At 37.5% G+C, this 19,736-nt stretch overlaps 1 protein-coding gene across 3 annotated transcripts in view; it reads right to left on the bottom strand.

Annotated features, from left to right (window-relative positions):
- The window catches only part of fbxo41 (F-box protein 41), a 49,337-nt gene that overhangs the window by 22,370 nt on the left and 7,231 nt on the right, over window positions 1-19,736 (bottom strand). For all 3 annotated transcript variants that reach the window (XM_024289507.2, XM_024289509.2, XM_024289508.1), the window contains exons 2-3: window positions 12,533-13,325; window positions 12,213-12,442 (exon numbers count right to left, since the gene is read on the bottom strand). In XM_024289507.2, coding sequence (XP_024145275.1) covers window positions 12,213-12,442; window positions 12,533-13,081 — 779 coding nt within the window. In that variant the 5' untranslated portion in view covers window positions 13,082-13,325. The remainder of the gene's footprint in view (window positions 1-12,212; window positions 12,443-12,532; window positions 13,326-19,736) is intronic.

Below are 19,736 nucleotides of genomic sequence, written 5' to 3'. Positions count from 1 at the left end.
CAGTGACAAGCAGGGTCAGGGAGCAGATACTTTTCTATACAACCAGCACAGAAATGCCAAGATCCTGCCAACTCATGGGACAATAAGTTACTCAGATACAGAGGCCAACATAAAAAATAAAAAAAATGTAGTGTACTTATTTATTATTTTTATAGCAGCCCTGATACTCCATCTCAAATATGTGATTAATCTTATATTTATTTAAGAGTTATTATGGATCAGGCTAATACAACTTCCTCCATGGATCATGGAGGAGATTCGGTTAAAGAAAAAGGATGGGAAATTCTGAGAGAAAAAGAAAATGTATGATTTTTTTTTTCATCTTTCTTTCCAAAACGTTATTAATTTCCAGAGTAATTTCTCACATCATTTTATTTGTGTATAAATTCTCATGACAATAGGGCAGATTTAATGATTTAATGTACAGGAGACAGGAGACAAACCAAGTCGGCACAGGGCCGTAACATGAATATTTATGTTTTTCATTAAATAGAAAAGAATTTGATCCCTCAACATGGAAATTGATATTTAATCAAATAAAGCTTGTGCTAATTTTGTCTATATGTCAAATTTGACTAAAGAGAACAAAAGTTTATAAACTATTTTTATCTTAAATATCCCCACCTCAGTGAAATGTTGTTTTTTCTGCTCTGGAGAGAATTCCAGGTTACATGATGTTCACTGGCTTCCTTTGTTTTACTGTAGACATGCTTTTTGTCCTAATTCTTTATGTTTTAGTGAACATTTCTAATGATTTCTCTGTATTTTTCCTTTGGCTAAAGAGCATTGTTAAGCTCGCCTGACTCACATTTAGAACCTATTATAAATATACAGAAACATGCAGGAAGCAAAAAAGAAATATGAACTTTTGAATTTGTTGAGACAGCATCAAATTATGTGGAAAATTATAATTGGCTAAAGGTTTGGGAATGCATCATTACTGTACTATAGAAGTAAACTGGGGTAAGCACAAGATTAGGACTAATTTAGCTCTTTGGGCTAAAGTAAATACAGTGGTGTGATAATGAGGGCAGGAATCAAAAGTAGCCGTAACCCTTTAACTAATTCGTTACTAACCGAATATTTTTTCATTATTATGTCAAGTTTCTGATTCAGGGACTCAGATTTGGGAGTGATGTATGGATGGTGTTCAAATCTCTGCATTTGTCTGGACTTTGGACATGTACATGGTGGTGCTGGAGGGTTTCTCCATCCTACTTAGAGAGGCATAGCTGCACTTTTCTGTATTTCTCAGATGTTTTCTTAAAAAACTTTGATCAGATTTTCACCCCAGGAAGAAGGCTGGTTTAAAGTCTAGCTAGTCTTTCCTGTGTGGAGTTTTTATGCTCTCCGTGTTCATGCATGGGTGGGTTTTCCTCCCACAGTCCAAAAACATGCTTCATAGGTTTGATCTTTAAGTTGTTTCTTTAGGTGTGAGTGTGTGGCTTAGGGTGTAGCCAGGGAGTGGCCCGCCTTTGGCCTTAAATAGCTACGATGGGCTCCAACAACCTTAATGACCCTGCACAGGACTATGCAGGAACAGATGTTCACTAAACACTTTAGAAGAACGAAATTGTTGCTTGGAGTCCATACAGTTTAACAATAAAGGAAACAAAGAGAACTGTTTCAGTTTCTCTTAGATAAATAATAATAATAACATTTGGAAACATCATTGTAGAGGTGCAGTTGTATAAAACTCAAATTAGGTCATTTGTGATGTGAGATGTGCATATTCATACAGTTTGTCTTGTTAAATTATTCAGCTATATTTGTTTGGAGTTTTATGCTCAGTGGAGGCAGAAACACCAGTCACATCGGGAGGAACAGAGAGGATCAACACAGGAAAAGGTTTTCCCTTTCCTGCCTGGCAGCTTCACAACACAAGAGGAGAACCTCAGTACAACCTGGACATCTTCTGAACAAAAAACATAGAATACTCACTTTGCAACTACTTCCTGTTAAAATATAGTGGAGAAAAAAATCAACAGAATATCTAAGAAAAACAAATGTGTAGTTGAGGTCTGACAGAGGAGAAAAGGAATACAAACATAGTCGCCTTCTTGTGTCTTTGTTCATATCAGACACAACCTGTGCAAACACTTCCACCTCACTGAAAAACCTTCAGAAACAACACCACAAGTCAACAACAACAGCAGTATGTTGACATTCTTTGCACAAAAATAAAATAGGTCCTAAGAGATAATTGTAAGGATTTTAGTTTGCAGAATAATGTTGAAAATAATTCCTCACACAGATATAATCCCTAAAAAAGCATATAATAGATATAATAATACATAAATATTTTATTGAATAATAAATTCAACAAAATACATGCACCATTTATCCTTCAAAATGTCTTTCCACAGAATAAAACTGAACCTGTAACAAACTAGACTCTAAAGACAAGAGCTGTCCAGCTCAGTTTGGGCTTAAAACCAGGAACGAGAGGAAACCCTCCAAGATTTGAACATAAATCGAACAAAACACTCACTCATTAAATCATCTCCTTTGTTGTATTTGAACAGCAGCTGCAGCATACCTGCAGGCAACAACACTGGAGTGAAACACAATATTTAATCCACCTATGAGTAGACTACAAGTTTGGCAGTTTTTGCAGCAGCAGAATGTCAATATTGTTATATTTATATGTATAAATATTATGCATGAAAGAGTGTCGAGCGGCTGAATAAAGCAAAAAATGATCTACTTTTCTATGGAGCCAAATTAGGGCAAAATAAGATTTGAAACCCAAATAAAACTTGAATAATTCAAGCTGAAATGTGGGTGTTAAGCAAAACTAATGACAATAATAAAAAAGTGTCTGAAACTTCCTGAAATTCTAATTTCTTAATCATTAAACCTAATCATTTTAAGCTTCAAATGCTCTGCTTTTTTAAGTTTAAAAACTCAAAATTTCAGCTACAATTTTTTTTTTACTTTCAACTCTTTTCTAGTACCAAATCAGATAGTTTCAGGTTGAAACTTTTGGCTCCGTTCTGGCAAGTGGGGGCGGAGCTAACACGAAGGACCAATCAAAATCGATGAAGGTGGTAATCTCAGTCCTGGTGCATTTATGGGCTTGGATAATTATGGTTCAGGTAATGTCTGTAATGTCTGTACAATGGCGGCAAGTGAAAGGGGTCATTCATCACCAGGAATAGAGGTGTTTAGCAAAGTGTACTGGCCCTCCAGAACGCCGCTTTTTACGCACGTCCCAAAAGTACCACATAAATCACTCTGTCTTGTGTTGTCCGAAGACAAACTTTTAGCCAGATTGAGGCTAAAAGTTTTAAACCTGAAATTTTCAGATTTGAAACCAAAAATAATTAAGTTTATATTAAAAATGCATAAGATTTCAGACACTTTTTTAAAGCTTAACACCAATATTTCAGCTTTAACTTTTCAAGTAGTTTTATTTGGTTTTCAAATTTTCTTGGCCCTGATCTGGCTCCATACTTTCCACTGACTGTATATAAGAATTATTTTTACAGTCAATGATACTTTCCCACCATCAACCCCACAGACAGTTTGATTTTAAAACTAACAATTGTTGTTACTGCTGAGCAGCTGGACTTCTAAAACTGGCCTTAAACATTAAAACATTTACATTATTTTTTACTAACTAAACCAACTGATCACTACTGATGAATAATAAAACATTTCTAATATTGTAGCAAATATTAAATTGATTCATCATTTATTTCACCCATTGAACTCATTGATCATATATGCAATAGGTTGCCTTATCTACAGTCGTTTATTCTCATTCTTTCCTCCTTTTGCTCACATTTACCAAAAACACAATAATAGTGGAGGCGGTTCCAGCGTGGCAGAAGGTGTGAACAGGTCAGGGGTGAAAGGATGAACGAACAAGGTGATGCAAGCTGGAAATGTGCGGCTTCAAAGGGACCCGTTTCCAAAGAAATCGTGAATCCGGGTCTTCCCTTTTATCAATTAGGAGGGATAAACATGCTATTGTACGTAGACGGCCCTTTATAAATGGAAATTTAGACTCAAAAATAAGTTTATTCATCACTGAAGGGAAATTGAACACACAAAAAAAGAAAAAAAAACATCCCTGGTTATGCTATTAAGAGATTTAGTGTAGAGGTGATGAGATGTAAAGCTTTTTTTTTCAACAGATGAAAGGAAAAAGACCCATTATTGGGTAAAAAAGGCCACCAGAAATTCTGCTATGTGAGTTTTTATGAAATAGAAATAAAATGTGTGCTTGATACTTGTTTCCAATGTCCTCTTTTATAGTAAAAAAAGAGTGCATGCAAAAAAAAAAAAAAAAGATCGGATGACACATGAGAGATTTGTGGAAATGAGAGCTTTGAATGGTGGAGCAGGGATAATACTGCTGTCAGCGTTTGAAGCCAAACTGGCATCTTCATGTTTCTTCTATGTGCCAGTAAAAATGAGCAATTCCTGACAAAAACATACCAAAAAAAGGGACATATACAAATAAAATATTAATTAAAATAATGTCAACCATATTAAAACGGTGTATTATTAAAAAAAAGAAGAAAAAAGTACATTAGACATATTTTGGGCGGGGCTATATAAGTATTTCACATCATAAAAGAAAAAAAAAATGATTTTTTTTTATTATTATAAAATATTTCAGAAAAATGTGACAGAATTAATTTATTTTTACAAAAAAATATAATTTCTTCTCTTTTCCAAATAAAAAAAAAACAGAAACAGGGATCATTCCATTAAAAATGTGGCTGCAGCATCCTCCCTGCTCCGTTTTCATCTCTCTTCAAATCATTCCACCCAACTTCAAGAGCATCTTTGTCAGCTTCTTTCATCTAATAACAGACCCCGAGAGCTCTCCACTCATAAATCTTCATCTAAATAAGGAGCACCATTGGCCAAACCCTCAGTACACTAGAGTCTTTGTTATCCATCGCTCAGAATCACTCAGGCTAGAACCCCCCCCCTCATCTCACTGCAGGAAACATGAATGCAGCATCAAGACAGACATATTTGGTATTCACGGAGCATAACTCTCTCAAAGTTGGCACAACTGCAGTTCTTTTGCACATATAATAGAGCCTAGATATCTTACTGTAGTCGAGGGATTTATGCATACAAATATTTGGCTAAAATCACAATTTTCTTGCTTATATGAGATACACTTCAGTGCTTACCTCTCTGAGGTCTTAAGACGCAATATTTTTCAGTCATTTTGTGTTATTTTGTTGGGGGAAATAACATCTCTTCCTGAAAGTTTATCTTAGATAGAGTCGCTGCACAATCTGATTTCTTTTATCAGCCTCCAGTAGCCGTGCAATTCCATCCTTGTTGAGCCTGCAGTTAACTCTGAACTTTCTTTCTGCCATCGCAGTCACTCTGCAGCCAGAAATACATTATATTACAAACACTCTACACTGAAAAAACTGGATCTTAGGAAAATAAAAGACCCTTGTTTCAAGAAAACTCATCTTATTTTCAGTTTTGCAAGAAAAAGAATCTGATCAAGAAAGTTTTTCAATCTTAGTTTGGGAAAACATGTCTTTGTGACTAGAATTTGTTTATAAAAAAGGACGATTTTTCTTAGCTCATTGGCAGATTATTTGCTTATTTAAATAAAATCTGCCAATGGGGAAAGAATTTTTGATTTCAAAAGGTCTGCTTTTACAGAGACGTACACAGATTGAAATCTTTAATAGAACAGGACAGAATCAAACAGAGAATATGTGCTGGTCAAACTTTTACTTTCTTATATGAAACTATGAATATGCTTTTAGATAAAAAAAATTGAATAACTAACAAAATCATTAAGCACTAAGACATCTTCTAAGCTTCTCTAAGAACAAAATTTCCAGTCCAGTGTGCAGCACTGCTTTGGTTTAGAAAGTATTGGTGCAACCAGGCTCTCCGTATTTAAAACAGGTTTAGTATGCACTGGGATCAGGATAATATAATGGACTCTGCATGGTTAAATGGGAAATGACAGAACATTTCACAGCTTTGATTCATTCATTTATTTTCCCTATAAACATCTGTCAGCTTCAACAGCTGCTTGTTTAGATGAAACAGTTTGAAAAAAATAGAAAAGTAATCAGCTACCTTGTACTTCAATCATAATCTATTACTATAAAAAAAACACATCCATAACTAAAAGGAAACAAAGTATGAGGAATTGTATAAATGTTTATGAAAATTCAGAAAAATTGTAGCATGTAGAAACTTTTTTAAAGGGGCCCTACCGTGAATATTCTACTTTTTGAGGTTTTAAATGCATTTTACTGTTTATTCCTCACTATAAAGAACCCCAAAGCAGCATTTTGATCCGTTCATGCAGTTAAGAGTAATCCTCTAAAAACCAGCACTCTCAGCAGCAGCCCCTCCCATACCCATGAAAACCAGCAGGTCATATCATGCTGACGTCAGCACAATGTGAACCGCCCCCTCCAGGAAGAGTCTGCTCTGCCAGCAGTCTAACACCAACACCCAATTTCTCCACAGATCTAGTGATGATCAGTAAAAAAACGTTCATTTTAGATCCAGAATACAGTATATCTTTAGACGCGGGGCTACTTTAAGAACCTCCCCATCCCGTCGAGTGTATTTGTGTTGTGAACCAGTGTAGTGATGGTTAAGGCTACTAAGGACATATGGCATCCCTCTTTGAAAAAATGTGGATACTTTTTATTAACGTGGGAGAAACGAAGAAAGAGACTCTAGGATGATGTAATATACATATATATGGATATAGTTCACTGTGAAAGGCTTAAGAAAATCATGGTATGACCCCTTTAAGGTTGGTGTCAAACTAGTTTATTTTAGTCCGAACAAAAAAGAAAGTTCTAATCTCACTTATAGCAAAGACTGAATTCATAATAGGTTAGCTAGTAAAGCTATTTGACATACACAGACAGTGTCGATGTGTTGTCTGACTTCCACCAGTACATTTACCACAGTTAGCTTAATTCTTATGATGTAAAAAAGTGATGTGAAAGCAATAATTTCACTCCAAACAGGCTTAACTTCCAGGTTTGGCTATTGTATTTCATGCACCGGCCTTCAGTGTTTGATAAACAGCATCCACTTGAAGTCAAAGCAAAGGTGTCATCTGTAGGTGATTTGAATTTAGGTCACAGCACCTCTTTTAGATGCTGAGAGTTCAGGTTACATAATATTCCTCTGAATGTCTTATTGTCTCATGACATGAGACCCAAGAATGACCTTTTTAACTGTGTTTTAGATACACAAAGATGGATAGGAGAGAAATTTCTGCAGCTCAGTCAAGACAAATACATATAATATGACAAGTGAAATCTCTGGATGATCCTAGATGCAGATCTGAGCTTTGAAACACCTACAAACCAGACTGCGTTCTATCATCTCTGCAACATTTCCTGCGTCAGACTCTTTCTCTCCAGAGCCAGATTTGAAATCTTAACTCATGCATTTAAAACATCTAGATGAGACCAATGTAATGCTCTTCTTAGTGGTGTAAAAATAAACTCGATTAATCGGCTGCAGCTGGTCTACACACCTTTTGACCAAATTCAGAAAGAAGGAGCACATCACATTACATTAAATTACATTACATTTAAAGTCCCTGCACTGGCTCCCACTCAGCTTTAGGATCAATTTTAGGATTCTTTTATTAGTCTATATGAGTTTTAGTTGTCTTGGACATTTTTTTTATCTGAAGTACTTTGCCTCCAGGAGCCCTCAGGTCCTCGAGTGGAGGACAGCTGAAAGTGTCTAGAGTTTGAACAAAAACCCTTAGCGAAGCCTCATTCCAGCACTACGGAAACAGTCTGCCTGAGGAAGAAAGGACCTTATCAACTTTTAAGAAAAACCTCAAAACTCATCTCGTTGGGTTAAACTTTAACATTTTAACCCTTTTGGGGTCCAGATGACCCCACTTTTAATGTAAAAATGCTTAGGATAGCACAAGGATAATTACTACTTATATTTTTACTATGTATTTATTTGTATTATGGATTTGTATTATGTACTGTTATCTTACTATCTTACTAATATCATTAACATATTTTAATATTTTAATGTATTTACTAGCTCATTTCTTTTACTACATCTTTGCTTTTAAACTAGTATATTCTCACTAATGGCTGGGATGTCTGTTTTGGGGTTGGGGGTCATGACCTTGCTTGCCCCTATGGGTCCCTTGCTCTGGTCCGTTCTGGCTGGGGATTGTGGTGCTCGGGTCCTTTGGGTTGGCAGAAGGACAGGGCGCACACTGTCTTCAGGGTTCTCGCCTTCTTTTTTTCAGACAGCACTGGAAAATTCTGAACACACTATGTAGTGTGTAGCGGGGGGTGGGGGGGTTCAGACATAGCCATTGCCCTTTGTTTAGCTGCAGAAATTATTTTGCATTTCAAGATTTTGTTGTTTTTTGGGTTTTTTTTACTGTCATTTGCTTTTTCATGTTGGAGAGTCATTTTTCCAATTATTTCAACACCACATGAATGCAGCATCTCTACAAGTTTTTCTTTAGGGACATTAATCCATGAATGCGATTGGTGCTAAAATGGAAACAAAAGTCAAAATTTTGAAAAATAAATATAATAATAACAAAATGTTCTGATTTAAAATCTAAATATTAATTTTCAATCAAAATGAAAGCATGCTTTTGTCCAAATTCCGAGTTATTTCATTTCTCTTATGAGGTGAATTACCAAAACGCTCAATAATGAATGAACATGTAAATAATAATATGGATTAAAGTCGCACTCTGATCATCTTTTGATTTATTGTTAAATCGTTTTTTGTCGTTTTTTTTAATTATGATTGTCATTTTTATCCTAATTAATATGTGTAATTTTCTAGGATATAGTTTCAGCCCCTCACAAACTAACTTTATTGTTGCAGAGAAAACTTCATTTCTAGATGTCCTCCATCGTCATAAAAATGCCACAAGAACATCTTAAAAACACCAAAAATGTGATTTTCATCAGAGTGGGTCTTTAAGCTTCTGTGCTGTTGAGAGCAGGACGCTTTTACTCGTTTGTTTGTTGAATATACCTTAAACAAACGGAGCTGTGCACTCAGGGACTAATTAAGTCCAAAGGGAGTCAAAAACTAAAATGGTGTGTGCAATATCACTTACAGAGGAACGCGGTGCTCGATAATGTATCAGGTCAATCATATTTTTATTCATGGCACTCCAAGAAGCAAAAGCGAGTCTGTAGGAGTTCTTTCTGGTTGCATAGCAACCCACAGTTAAGTGAGTCACATTTTTACCCGCTGACACCTCGTTGCGAGAGACTCGCAGGGCCTGAACGGTCACTGGCATCTCTGAGAACGGAACACGCTCCAGCTCAAACTAAGAGACTGTTAGTTTGACTTATTTGAGGCCTAAGTTTGCTTTAGTCATCGGGTCTGTTGAACATGCAGCGGCTGTGATGCTCTTTTTCCACCTCAGACCTGCTCCGTGCCGAGTGTGAATGAGCTCCCTGTTCGGCTGCCAACTTCTCTGAGAGGCAGAAATGCGGGGAGAAAGGCGGAATGAGAGAAGAAGGGAGGCTCAGCTGCTGACATACGTACATGGCTGTCACACCTCAGGCAGGGAGTCAGAAGCTACACCGTAACCATGAAGGCAGCATGTGTGACAAGAACAGGATGAAGAAAGAGTAAAAAAAAAAGTCTTGTCTTTATAGACATTTGATGTTTCTGTAGAGGCAGCAATATAGCAAAAAAAAAAAAAAAATCACCATAAAAGTATTCAAACACCCAAACAATCATTTAAAAATAATACGACTGGTGTATTGGATCATGTAGCATTTGCTTTATTAGTGATAAAATGCTAAATTATTAGTTAAATTAATGCTTTGAATATCAGCAAAAAGATAAATGTTTGGATAAATGAGTGTTTTTCTTTGGGATTTCTTTTTTGTTACAGTTCACCTGTTTTGCAATGAATAGGTTTTTGGGTGCTTCAGGTTTTGGTAGGCTGATTTATTTATTTTTTCATCCTTCCAAGATTTCTTTATAAAAATCATCTTAAATATCTGGTTTTAGTTAATTACATCAGTCTGTATATTGTGTGTGTTTTTTTTTTTTTTAATAGTTTGGCTGAGTTGTGGCTTATATTCAGGTGTGACTTACATGTAATTTTTAAAAGATGACTAACAATAACCACTAGAGGGCTCTGTATCTGTGTGTATCAATATTTGCTACCAATAGCAACACAGAAGAAGAAGAAGCACCAGTGATACAAAATGTCAAAAGTTCTAGAGATTTAGTGATTTGAAGTGATATAAAGGCTTTAGTTAACTTGTAAAGATTTTCTTTATGCTATGAATATCTGTAATTTTTTTATATTTTGCGCTAATATACCTGTACTAGATTCTTCCCATGTTTCATGAAGCTAACTAAGCATCAATGTGTTATGAAAGTGAAGCATGCAGATATTCAGTCTATTAATGTTATCTATTCCGTTTTTAGGATTTGGCTTTTAAGATGAAATGTCCATATTTTGTCCCGTATTTTGGTAAAAAAAAATTCTCCCAAAAGTGCGACACATAGTCCAAAAAATACTGTAATAAGCAAAGTTGTAGACAGTTTCCTTTTCCTGTCCATCAAATGATTTAGAATTATGATAATGTGCGCGTTAACATGCATTCCACCAGGACAAATTTTGTGGCATTCACATTTCAACTTTTTATTACTGCATTTCAAAACCATTCACAGACTAAAGGAGGCCGCACTCCTGCTTTACAGTGAGCTGTACGATGCAGCAAGTTAAGCCAACGGTTGCAAACCCAGCTGCTGCTGCACAACCGAGCAGATGAGCCGCCCTGGAGGACAGTTTTATATATACCGTATTTTCCGGACTATAAGTCGCGGTTTTTTTCATAGATTGAATGTCCCTGCGACTTATACTCCAGCGCGACTTATATACGAATTTTTAATGAGATGAGATATGGACCGTAAGTCTAGAGTGCCCTCTTATGGTGATCTATGCAATTACTTTATTTACTTTAGTTATTCAGACGTGACACAGAGGACGAAGAATTTAAGGGATTTAGTGATATGGAGTGAGATTGCGTGCAATTAATTAGAGTAAAGATACAAAGTTGATGAGTTCTTGAGGCTATAGTTAAATAAAACTGTTATGTTATATAAATGCTACACCTTTTCGTTTATTTCATGATGCTAATATGTGAATATGTGTTGACACATATTCAGCCTGTTTTCTATTCACTTATGAATGTTATAACTTACCTTCCAGGATGATGTAATATTGTTTTTTTCAACCAGTTTGTAAAATAAATTACTTGAAAAAAATGCGACTTATACTCCGGTGCGACTTATGTATGGTTTTTTCTTCTTCATTATGCATTTTTTGGCCCCTGCGACTTATACTCCGGTGCGACTTATAGTCCGAAAAATACGGTATATGTATACATATGGGACAGATGAAGAGCACATCTGTCTACTGAAAATCACACCCTCGACTAAAGGAAAGAAATAAAAGAAAGTAACATTCTTTACAAAAGAAAAGCCACTTAACACAGTCTGATTTAAAGCAAAGTCGGTGACTGTATTAGTATCATTTTTCAGAGTTAAACTGGAGGGAATGTGTGTTATCTTTAGGCACACTCTAGAAGAGACATTAGATTTGCATTTAATGAACAAATGTCTGAACTTTTCCACCAGCAGCCAGCTTTAGCACAAAGCCATGCCTATCACAAATACTGCTGAAAGTAGTTTTAAACTGTAGATATTACTTATCCCTTTACATTTTTATGTATTTCAAGGTTTTTCATTATTATTCTTCAAGTGATTGAGATTGTCATTTCAAAATGAAGCCAAAACCTTTAAGCTACAGCTGTTAGAGATGCTATTAGGACTTTCCTTTCTGTTTACAGTCCAATTAGATTTTACCTGTGTTTAAAGGGCATTTAAATACATTTATACAACATTTCATGCTTTTGTCTTGTCCTGAGTTAGTGGATCCAACCCCAGTCTAAATTTGGTAAATAAGTGGCAAATAAGTGACAGGACAAAACAAAATCTAAAAAAACTTTTAAAAGTCATGCCAACTTTTAGGTTAAAAAAACACTAAAGTGAACCTAATGTTTTTAGTGCTTTAACATGTTCCTTAGAAATGTTTCTGATGATGAAGGACATATATTAAAAAAATTAGGCTTTAATTGTTGTTCAAAGCAATAAAACACTTGAACCCGCTGTAGCTTGTGGAGCTGCTGGGTTTAACTTACTGCTGTTTCTGGCTGAGCTCTGCCTCCTTGTTTACCAGGTCCTGCTTGAGGTTGGCCAGCATTTCCACAGACACGTCCACCTGTCGAGACAGCTCCGAGGCCTTGTCCTCCAGGTCTTGCTTCTCCTGGCTGAGCCGGTCGCTCTCTTGCTTGGCCCGCTCCAACTCGCAGCTCTTCTTCTCCAGCTCCGCCTGGAGACGCCCCACACGGGCCGCTATTTTCTGCTCCACCTGTAAGGCAAAAACAAACTCAGATACTCTGTGTTGATTGATGTTCTTTTCGCTAAAGTTTGATTTTGACAAGAAGCTGATTCAGGTCACCTCCTCTGACAGCTTCTCCAGCCTCTCGTCCAGCTCCAGACGTTCAAATGCCCGGGCCTTCAGCCTGGCTAGGCCTTCTTCATACGCTGCTTCCACTGCACTGGCTGCCACATTCGCTGCAACCGCTACAGCAGTGCTGGGGTTTCCATGGGGACCTGGGTCTGTGGATGTCATAGCTTTCTTGCTGAAGATCTCCCCCAAGGGGAACTCCACATTAGGAATGTACCTGGCTGCAGAATTGGAGTTGGCTGGGGTCAAACTTAGGTCATCCACACAAGGAAGCTCACGGCAAGGAAAGCGCCGCTCTTTCAGGGCTGAAGGCCTAAGCGGCTCAAAAGGGTCGTTGTTGTTGGCAGGTGTAAGGAGAGCTCCCTCAGCGACTAGAGGCAGTAGAGCAGCGGCGTCACACACACTGTTGGACTTGGACAGGACGTAGAGAGTCTCGTATGTGTGGTTGTACTCAAGGTGGGCACGCAAGGACGAAAGGCTTCGGAAGCGCTTGTGCTCCCCGCAGCGAGGACAGCGGTATGGAAGGTCCAGAGAGGCCATTCCGTGCAGCTACTGCCGGGGAAGAGGCGGCGCTCACGCGGCTCAGTGACAGCGCCAGTATGAGGGCACAGAGGTCAGGCTCATGACAGACCCTCTCATGCTGAGAACATGGAAACTGGGGGATGTCAGTCAGCAAAGGAAAAATCCCATGTGATATGGAAAAGTCTGATTAGTTACATGACTTCAGAGAGGCAACATTCAGCTGGTCTGTACTACATCTCCCATGGTTCCTCCGCCTCAGGTCCTGAACAAAGGAAGGGAAAAACAACAGTGATTTATTCATTTTGAAGAGTTCTACAAAGACATTGGTTGTCACATCTCCATGTCTGGGTTTGTGTGATCATTCAAAGATTTTCCTGATACCGGGGACTTCTATCTCACTCCCCGGGTTGTGTCTGAATGACCGCTGCTTCCGCAGGGAAATTAGGGGACCCTTTTTTATTATTGTCTCAATCAAAATAAGAAAAATATCACTAAATTCAGGAGGCCTGAGGCGCCAGCATCCACAGGGGCTCTCTGTCTGCCGGCATATTGAGCGAGTGAGCTCCACTGGCGCGACAGGCTGGCAATCTGTCCAAGGTGTGTCCCGCCTTTGCCCAACAGTAGCCGGAACAAGCTCTGGCAACCCCACAGCCACAGGATGTTAAGAAATTAGATGGAAGTTCAGAACAAAAACACTCTCATTGGATTAGGCCTTGAAAATGACACATGTTCAAAGCTCAGAGTCCTTGATTGGTAGAGGCAAAACGGCAACCTGTCAAAATTTAAATATTTAAACTCAATTCATGCTGCCGCCAGACCATTGCATTGCACCCGTTGCTCAAATCACTCTGCAGGACCTCAATCCGGGACTGTGCCATTGATTTAACATTAAACTGCCGGCCTCTGCCGCGCGAATCACACTCAGTGTGAACACAGCACAACAATGAACCAGATCGTTTCTGTTTTGTGCACAAGATTTCCACTGCTTTGAGATTTGGCACCAAACCCTCCAACTGTAGGTGGCGGACATGCACTAGTAAAAGGTAGAAAAAGAAAGGAACAAGAAGTCCCTCCCTGCTTGTCTATTGTGAACATCATAGGCTTAAATGCACGTTCAAGAACACGGGTATAGTGCGTTCTTGAATGTTGTCAAATACAAATTTCAATTCAAAAAGATATATGATGGAAGCTAAATACCAAATCTTTATTAAGCTAAAACAGTCATTAAAAAAAATGTGGATGTTAGTTATAAATGTTTCCTCTAACAATGTCAACCTTTAATCCTAAAGATTTTACAAAAAAAAAAATTTCTAAACTAAAACCGAATAACATTACATTTTCTTAAAGGAAGATGCTTATTTCAACATTTGCCCATATCTTTGTTAAAACACCATAAGCAGCAGTAGATTATCCATATCTATTCAATTTGGGATTAACTCAGACACCTGCATGTAAAATGTTCACATTTAAATAAATAGAAGATACACCAAAATCAGCATACAGCATACAAAAAAAAATTGGAATATTGAAGCATCTAAATCCAGACAGAGAATCATACATGACCTCCTTCTCTTCAAAGGTGGAGCCTTCAGTATTTAGTGTCTACCACAATCCACAGGCCTGTCTATCATTCAGTAACAATGATCTCCAGTTTTAATGGCCCAGAAACACGAGACCTCCAGTAAGGGTTAAAAGCAAACCCCTGCACTTCCCAGACACAGTGGAAAGTCTGGTTTGGCAATAGCACTGATCCATTAGGGTGAGTGCATGCTAGTGCCAGAACCATTTTCCAATCTTGAACCTAAGAAGTCACACCGTTTTAAATCCACATGGGTTCTAAAACACCTTGTTTCTTATACAAGTTACACCTTCCTTCTATAAAAAAAAAAAAAAAAAAACACTCAATTGTGTGACATTTTTCATTTCTCTGTGTAAAGAACACAGCAGGACCTTCCTATCCAATTAGCCAGCATGTAAAACCTCAGTGGAATAGAAATTTGACAGGCCTGCATTGATTCCCTTACATCAGGTTATCCAACTAGAATTTTCTTGTATTCGCGTCGTCAGAGAAGAACAAACAGAACATTCTACAGTAGTTCAACAGCATTTATCAACATGTGAGAGCTATTTGGCATTAGCCAGGAGAAACACGGCTAATGGAGCCACGTCAAACAGCTGTTCTAGCAATTATTACAAGCTGATTAACATTAGAGAAAGTTGAATTCACAAGTTTAATCAAGGAACACAAACAACCTCTAAGAATGCAAGGGAATGGGCACTTATACTTCAACAATTATTGTGTATTTCTCAACTAATGTTAGCATGAAAGCTTCTATCTTAATGTATTTTAATAGAAATTACTGGGTTAAGGAAATTGACAAATAAATGTTGTGTAAGGGCTCAAGAACAAAATCAACGAATTAAAAGGTTTTCTGAAATGTTTGCATCAAAAATGTACACTTTCTTAAGGTTGTGCTATGTTCAATGAAAAGTCTATGCAAAAGTGCATAAATGCCACCCATATTTCCAGGAAGACTCCTGGTTTTGTCTGTATACAGCAGCTTTATGGTTCTCTGAAGTCGAAGGATATTCTTCGGTTTTCTCACTGGATCTTTTCTCCCCAAAGGAACTTTCCAGGTACGTCTCTCTCCTTGGCTCGCTTAGCTTTTAGCTTTGGGCTTTTAACTCAGCTAGCGGTCCAAGCGAGCAGCTGTTTTATTTCTCGTAACTCGGCAAAACAGGTGGATGTGATAAACAGAATCCAGGACTTTTCCAAAATAAAACTTTTTTCAGAACCGGAAACAAAAAAGCGAAAAAATCAAAGTTAGCTCATGCATTTTTTCCTATCTGTGGCCCAGTACAAAGCGGCACTCAGACCAGTACCGGTCCACCTTCTAGAGGTTGGGGACCTCTGATTAGCAGATGCTTTTTTTTCCCTGTCTGCGACCCCGTACCAAGCAGCCTTCGGACCAGTACCAGTCGGTTGAGGACCCCTGATTCGTAAGGGTGAAGGGAAAAGTCGATTTGGTGATGTGTTCCAATATTTCATTTGGAGAAACTTGTACTGATTTAAAATACTATTGACAATATTTATTTGTGAGGATCCTTCAGCGTCCTACTTTTTATCTCCACCTAAACTCCTGACCACTAGTTGGCAGCACAGCACACTTTGAGCAGCTTTACACTGCACCAGAACAACAGAATCTCACGAGTACCAGCTTGTGTTATTCGGTCTCATTGGTTTAGTCAGCCATGTACTACTTAGTAAGACTTAGTTTTTTTTTTTGTTTTTTTTTTTTTACTGAAAAATTGTTCTGGCACAGTCTTAGGATATATTGCGATATCTATTGTATAGTAAGTATTGCAATACATATCATATCACCAGATTCTTGCCAATGCACATCTCTACAGATTAGAGTGTGAATTTATTTCTTGTTCTGGTACCGACCGGTTTGCGGTCCGAGGACCTCTAATTTAATGGGAATATCCAGCATGTCGAAAAATGACACGTTGAGGACACCCAAAACGTCAAAAAGTGATGCGGAGGGGGCCCGAACCATACACCTGTAACTGACGAGTTGGTAGTGACAAAGTGTTGTAAATGTGCACTTTGGGCTTCTGCATTTACAATGCTCACATTCATGTGTCACTACAAATGTTCTCCAGTCTCTTTTCAGAACGCGTGCCGAAAGTTAAACCAGTTGAACTTTGATCAATCCAGGACTCAGATTTGGTCGTGACATTTAGGTAGTGTCCTTCTCAGAAAATGGAAGTGTTAGCCAAATTGATCATGGAGGAGAAATTAATCATTGCAATTTGTGCTGAGCCAGATTTATATGATACTAAATCTTTCTTATATCAGAACAGAAGGAAAAAGCCTGGAGCAAGATTGGTGAGATTTTCACTGCTTCGACATTTCACACCAGGCCTCTTCCAACTATAAATGGGCTATATGTGCAAGTGTCTGGTTTAACACGTTCCTGTGAGCATAGTCCGTGTAATGAAACGTGTACTTATGGAGTCTATTTAAACACTTAGACTCACATTTGTCCAGAAACGGCCATCCTAGACCAGAGTTCAAACTGCATCAGACTCCAAAGTTATTAATTTTCAGAGATATTTCACGTCTGCTGGTAATGAGAGAAGCAGCAGGCAATGGATCTGTAATGGCAAATCACGAATACAGACCCACGACACAGTGGGCTCACACACTGGCAGTCCCCCGGAGCCGCAGAGGCTGTTATTAGACGTCTGGTTAGGCTGGATCAAGGAGTTTACTGGCAAGTCCTGCCCACTAATTAAACAAAGGGGGATTTAACAGACTCAGTCACAACAGTGCAGGCAGAAACCATTCCCATCTCCTGAAAAGTACATGGAATGAGATATTGAGAGGCTGGGAATGGAAAGAAGAAGGGCTGCTTGGTAGTATTTTGGCTGATGCAGCTCATACATAAACCCCTAGAACAGACAGTAGACATAGACAAAATCAGGAGAATAAATATATCAAATATCAACAAATATCATTTTTAATGTTTACTTTTTTTTAAATACAAGCTGAAATGGAAAATCAATGAGGAAACACATCTCAGATTTCACTTTAAATAACTGCCTTTGAGGAAAAACTGTAGTAAAATAAAAGTATAAAATGATTTAAAAATGCACTATGACTAGTTTCTTTTATTATATTCTTTTTTCCAGTCACTTTGGGTCTTTCAGAATCAGGTGAAAGCCACATCGCGGCTGATTCAGTCTCTGCTCTGAACTGATCCGATTTGCGAAGACGTCAAAGCCGCAGTTTTGTTAAGGCGCTATTTTGGGATGCAAACAAACACAAAATGGTTCTCTAAGAACAATCCCGCATAGTAGCCACCTGGCGCTCTGGCAAGAAATGACTGTGATAGTTAGCATCAAGATGCATCAGAAAACTTCACTCTTTTTGCCTAATGTTTGCTTATAGATGATAAGAAAAAAAATCTATAGAGCTCCAATCACTTTTGCCTTCTTTAGTTATAAAAAAGGACCAAAACATACCATAACATGGACCATTAACAAGAAAGAATAAAGAAAGGACAAAACGAGCATTCAAACCTGTCAAGACACGACATAAAGAGACTCACAGGAAACATTTATATGCTGCTGCAAGGTCAGAAGTGACACTGATGTCAGCGCCTCAATAAATACTCCTTATCTAGTTCTCCTTACATGAGGGCAAAACCCTAAGAACTGTATCTGTAAGTATGAGCTAATCCCTACTCTCAGTTTTTATCACTCTGTGAGAAGGTTTGGACTGTAAAATTATAAATCAAGTTAAAAAAAAATCCTTATGTACATACACAGATATATTTCATTTCCACAGGTCTCAAAAGACAATGATATATCAAAATGTGGTAAGTATAGTCTTAATAATCCAAAAGATTACATACACACAACAGGAATTGTTAAAGTATACTGACAATTGCTTTTCCATTACTGTAGCGTATATTACAGCCAGTGTTAACAACACAATGTTTGAAAATTGTTATTCATCAGAATTAGATGGAGCTACATTTTATATTTTTAGCAAAACTTATCTTAAATTTCTTTATGTGTGTCTCAAACAGGGTCCTGTAAAGGTGCCTCTTCTGTTTTTGTTCCCATGACTATTAAATAACAACCTCTAAGATATTTTAGGCACTTTTTTTTTATTATTCTAGCTACCGATTCCTGTTAAATAGGTCATCCAGTTAAGATTCAAACTGGGAATGATGTAAGCCGATGTGGTGATACAATTTGTTTCCCCTGCACTCAGGCATACATTAGCCTGAAAAGAAGCTATATGTTTTTAAATGTATGTCCCGTTTTGGTTGCTGGCCTTTCTTTTTACCTTAAATGTGATTTTAAATGTCACCTATGTTCTTCTCACTGTTTGCTATAAAAGTCTCACATAGTTTGGGCCTCTACCACAAAGTCAGGTGGGATTTATTTCTGTGTGCCTGCATTCTCTGATACAGATATGTTTTGCTCAGAGGTGTGAGAGCGAGCCTAAACTGTTTGGGCTGAAGAAGTCCAGGTTTCATGGGAGGTGTCAAATCCCACATTTTGAAGTCTAAAGTTTTCCCATCACACACAATTCTGCTATGAAGCAAGCCAAATGTGAGTAAGCAAAATAATCTGAAATATGTCAAATATGGCTTACTGGCTACTTCCACATGAAATAATGCGTGGATGCAAAGTGGTTCACATTTTGCACCAAATGTTTTAAGTTCACTGAGATTTTTATTGCAAGAAAGAGGAAAACTACATATATATATATATATATATATATATATATATATATATATATATATAAACAAAATTTTAAATACCAGTCTGAATTCTCAAAGAATATGTTGGCAGTATGAGAATTGCCAGGAGAAACTTTTACTGGAAACTGAACAATTTAAACCTTATAAACGTCAAGCTTCATTGCAGTTTTCACAATAAAGTTCCTTAACATGAGACCTAAACTTAAGACTGTAAATGTTTTGAGCCTAATGATGCAGATTCTGCAAGCACATTTTTGATTTCTGCAGTTTTTAAATGGATAAAAGTAAAAACTTTACATTTTAATTCATCAGGCTCATCTTGCAGACTGATTTTTCATATTATGATTAAATTTAAATGTTTCAACATGCTGGGTGTTATTGAGGTTCAG

Source organism: Oryzias melastigma, linkage group LG1 (genome assembly GCF_002922805.2).
Source record: "Oryzias melastigma strain HK-1 linkage group LG1, ASM292280v2, whole genome shotgun sequence".
In the NCBI taxonomy this organism is placed as follows: domain Eukaryota; kingdom Metazoa; phylum Chordata; class Actinopteri; order Beloniformes; family Adrianichthyidae; genus Oryzias; species Oryzias melastigma.
The sequence above is the reverse complement of the archived record's forward strand: the minus strand, read 5'-3'. Positions and strand labels throughout refer to the sequence as shown.